General features: G+C 64.7%; 2 protein-coding genes across 2 annotated transcripts in view; one reads left to right on the top strand and one right to left on the bottom strand.

Annotated features, from left to right (window-relative positions):
* The window catches only part of GLYATL3 (glycine-N-acyltransferase-like 3), a gene marked incomplete at its 3' end in the record, with an annotated part of 2113 nt that extends 385 nt beyond the window's left edge, over positions 1 to 1728 (bottom strand). The window contains exons 1-4 of the mRNA XM_010186071.1: positions 1651 to 1728; positions 797 to 904; positions 597 to 717; positions 1 to 87 (exon numbers count right to left, since the gene is read on the bottom strand). The exon at positions 1 to 87 is cut by the window's left edge and continues 30 nt beyond it. Coding sequence (XP_010184373.1) covers positions 1 to 87; positions 597 to 717; positions 797 to 904; positions 1651 to 1728 — 394 coding nt within the window. The remainder of the gene's footprint in view (positions 88 to 596; positions 718 to 796; positions 905 to 1650) is intronic.
* A 558-nt stretch (positions 1729 to 2286) lies between these two features.
* On the top strand, positions 2287 to 4202 carry LOC104541910 (glycine N-acyltransferase-like protein 3; the record flags this gene model as incomplete). The annotated part of the gene is made up of 5 exons (XM_010186070.1): positions 2287 to 2364; positions 2727 to 2846; positions 2927 to 3053; positions 3136 to 3253; positions 3999 to 4202. Coding segments are annotated over exons 1-5 (647 nt in total), but the record flags the coding sequence as incomplete, so codon positions are not given.
* Positions 4203 to 4253: the final 51 nt, after the last annotated feature.

Below are 4253 nucleotides of genomic sequence, written 5' to 3'. Positions count from 1 at the left end.
GGTAGGTGTAGTACTCAGAGACCTCCAGCTCCATGCCCTTGGTCCCCGCGATGGCCTGTGACACCGTGGCCAGTCCGTCTTGCAGGCCTGTCTTGCAGACAGTGCTGTCAGGGGGCCCTGCACCCCCATTCCTGCCTCCCCACCCCCTCTGTCTGATCCCAGCACACCAGCTGTGCCCTCCAGTGTCCCTGGGGCTCCCCACAACCCCAGTCTCTATCCCCAGTAGCTTAACCCTTGTTCCCAGTGTGTCCAGCACCCCAATTCCTGCCCCCAGTGCCCCCAAGCACCCCAAAGTCCAACCACAATGCTCCCCAGTGGCCCCCAGCACCACGAAGTCCAGTCCCAGTACTCCCCAGTGACAGCATTTATCAAACCTCTACCCCAAGTGCCTCCTCCTCGGTACCCAAATGCCTGCCCAGCACCCCCAATTCCTTCTACCAGTATAACCCAGTGCCTCCAGTTCCTTACCCCCTACCACCAATGGCTCTTCCCTGGTGTCCCACACTCCCAGCACCCCAGATTCCCACCCACAGCACGCACTATCCCTGCCCAGATCCTCCCTGGTGCTCCCCAGGATCCCCTGGTCCCCAGGCCACCAATGATGTGGAAGGCGGTGTCCCAGCGCAGGCAGCCGGGGGTCTCCAGCAGCGCCCGGTAGGCGCCCACGTCCCGGTAGAAAGCCACCTGCATGTTCCTGTAGCAGTCATCCACCGGCAACTGCGGGGCACCCATGGGAACATGAGCCCCCCCAGCACATGCCAGGCCACTGTGCCCACCCCGTGTTTCCCCCGGCCACCTCTCCGCTGCGCCGCGCCAGCACGGCACTGAAATCAGGCCACCTGTCCACCACCACCTCGAACTCTCCCGGGTTCCCCCGGTTGATGTTCAGCACGGCCCCATAGACCTGTGGGCAAAGAGGGGTCAGAAATGGGGGGTTTATGGGGCACAGGGGCAGATTTTGGACCCCTCGGAGCTTCCTGAGCTGGCACAGCCTGGATGCACTTCCCAGCACCCTGCCCTCGCCTCATAAACGACCCCTTCCCCATAGAGCTCGGTGCGGTGCAGGTAGAGGGGGCAGAGCCTAAAGCCAGGGCGGCCACAAATGGGCGGGACTTAGGGGGTGGGCGCGGCTGGAGGGGAGGGGCAAGGATTGGCTGCTTTGCGCTCTGCTATGTTGGAATTGGCCGGCTTGTATGGGGGTCTGGGAAGGTATTGGCTGGTTTATATGAGCCTGGAAGAGGATTGGCTGGCTCAGAACCAAGCTGGGCTGGGATTGGCTGGGGAAGAGTCCAGCTGGGCTGGAACTGGTGGGCTCGGAGCCAGCCCTGGGGTTGGGGGATGCCCAGGAGTGCTCCCATTGGGACACCTGGGGGGTATGGGGTATGGCAGGTATGGGGACAGGGTGACACTGGGGTTCCTGTCCCTGAAGAGGTGAGAAAGGGCAGGTGACAGTGGAGTACCCATCACCAGGGGCAAGGGATGGGGGTGACAATGGGGTCCCTGTCACAGCAAGGGGCAGGAGTGACGGGGGGTCCCTGTCATGGCACGAGGCAGGGGTGTCAGTGAGGTCCTCATCATGGCATTGAGGGGGAGTGATACTGGGGCCCTGGTCATGGCACGGGGCAGGAGTGACAGTGGGGTCTATGTCACCGGCAGGGCGAGGGGCAGGCTTCTCCGCAGGGCCCCCTCCAAGCGCTGCAGCTGGGCCGGGCATGTCAGGATCAGCATGGTCCTGGCAAGAAAACCTACAATAACAGGGGGACAAGTGCAGCTTGGCCGGGCATGTCAGGATCAGCATGGTCCTGCCAAGAGAACCTACAATAACAGGGGGACAAGACCCCCAGGTGGGGACCCCATCCCTGTCCCCGTCCCCAGCCTTGGGGTGGCCCTAGCCCCTCCAGCACTCACCCTACAGCAGTCCTGGAGCCGTGGGTCACAGGGGGCTGTGGGGTGGGCGCCTGGAGAGCGTGGGGCAAGCGGTGACACCAGCAGGTCCCTGCTTCTGCAGAGCAGGCACTGACACTGGCAGGGGTCCCAGAGCCACCACAAGATGTCACGGGCCAGCGAGTGTCCCCTGCCCGGGGGGTGGTCACATAGCGGGGCAGTGGGCAGGGTCCATCCTGCCGGGCACCGGGCATGGGGCCAGCCCTGCCTGCCTTGGGGACGGGTGTTCAACTGGGACACCCTGCCCCACAGCCACCAGCAACCCACAGCCCCGGGATCCTCAGTGTCACCGCCTGCTCCACAGATCCTCGGTGTCACCGCCTGTCCCACGGACACCCAACCATGCAGATCCTGACGTGCCCGGTCCAGCTGCAGCGCCTGGAGGAGGCCCTGCGGAGGAGCCTGCCTGCCACCCTGCCGGTGACAGGGACCCTGGGGACCTCGGGGAACCCTCTGCCTCCCTCCCCCCCCCCACCAGTAACATGGACCCCAGATACCCCTGTCCTTCCTTCCCCTCCCTGCTGGCGATGGGGTCTCCAGGGTGTCCTGTGCCCTCACCACCTGGTGGTATTGGTGACGGGGACCCTGGGGACCCCTCTGCCCCCTCTCCTCTGCCCTGCTTGTGACAGGAACCTCAGGTCATCCCCACATGGTGTCCTGGCCCCCCACACCAACAGGGTGCAGCCAGGCACTGGGAGGGGACACAGAAGGACCTGTCACCGCCCCACTGCCCATCACAGCTCCCCCTGCGTCCCCCTCCAGCACTCAACCCTGTTCTGCAGGTCCTGGGGACCGTGATGACGATTGCCTTGGGGAACCCAGCCTCCTACGAGGTGCTGGTGGACTCCTGGCCCCATTTTGGCGTTGTTCTGACCCGCCTGCGTCCAGAGGTGCTGTTCTGGGTACACCCCCTCCCACCCTGACAGTACCCCCACACACTGTGGAGCTGGAGGGGCCATGTCCAGACCCTCTTCACCACCAGGAAAACAAGGACCCTGGGGACTTCTACACCAACCAGCTGACCGTGTACTACCGGGATGAGGGTGCCTGGCGGGCGCTGCTGCGGGGCACCAAGGCGGTGGGGTGGACCAAGGCCTTCCAGATTCATGGTAAGGCTGGCATGGGCTGGGGGGGAAGGTCAGGGAACCCCCGACCCGCTGTGGCCCTGCCCAGGCCGAGGGTGCCTTGCAGGGATGCAGGAGGGGATGTACCAGGCCATGCGCCAGGCGGCCGATGCCAAGGGGCTGCGGATGGAGACGTATCGGTACCAGGCCCTGCTGAGCCCCCAGCCCCCACAGCCCCGCAAGCAGTGAGTGAGGGGGCACCTGGGGACACGGGGGCACCGGAGGGCCCAGTCATAGCCCCGGGTGCCACAGGGGTCCCTGAGAACATTGCTGGGTGGTGTGGGTGTTCCCCAAACACAGCCCTGGTTGGCATAGGGGTCTCAGCACGTCCATGGCTGACATGAGGTGGGGGGTCCCCAAGCACATTTCTGGGTGGCACGGGGATCCCCAGGCACATTGCTGGGTGGCACCGGGGTCACAGTCACATCCCTTGGGTGGCACAGAGGTCCTTGAGCACATCCCTGGGTGGTACAGGGGTCTCCGAGCACATCCCTGGGTGATGCAGGTGGTCCCCGAGCACATTTCTGGGAGACACTGGGGTCTCTGAGCACATTCTTGGGTGACATGAAGGGGAACCCCAGGCACATTTCTGGGAGACACTGGGGTCTCTGAGCACATTCTTGGGTGACATGAAGGGGAACCCCAGGCACATTTCTGGGAGACACTGCGGTCTCTGAGCACATTCTTGGGTGACACACGGGTCCCTGAGCACATCCCTGGGTGGAACAGGGGTTCCAGTTACATTCCTGGGTGGCACAGGGGTCTCTGAACACATCCCTGGGTGATGTGGAGAGTCCCCAAGCACATACCTGAGTGGCACGGTGGGTCCCCAATCCCACCCCAGGGCCCAGTAGCTCTCCTGTGCTACCCTTGCTGAGAGAGGGGGGTGCAGGTTCCCCACACCGTCTCTCCACTCTGCCCCCATCACAGGGTGCCACCAGGGCTGCGCCTGGCACCCGTGTCCCCGTCCCACGTCCCGCTGCTCAACGCCACGTGGGGTTCTGGTGGCAACGTGCGCAGTCAGCGATACCTGCTGGGGCTGGTGCAGACCCTGCCCAGTGCCTGCCTGCTGGGACCCCGCGGGCGCCCCGTGTCCTGGAGTGTCCTGGACCCCCTGGGCTGCCTGACCCATGGGTACACCGTGCCCACCTGGCGCGGGCAGGGCCTGACCGGGGTGGTGCTGGG

This window comes from Mesitornis unicolor, unplaced genomic scaffold, assembly GCF_000695765.1.
Source record: "Mesitornis unicolor isolate BGI_N332 unplaced genomic scaffold, ASM69576v1 scaffold32386, whole genome shotgun sequence".
Lineage (NCBI taxonomy): Eukaryota > Metazoa > Chordata > Aves > Mesitornithiformes > Mesitornithidae > Mesitornis > Mesitornis unicolor.
Note: the sequence above shows the minus strand (reverse complement) of the source record. Positions and strands in the feature narration are given on the sequence as shown.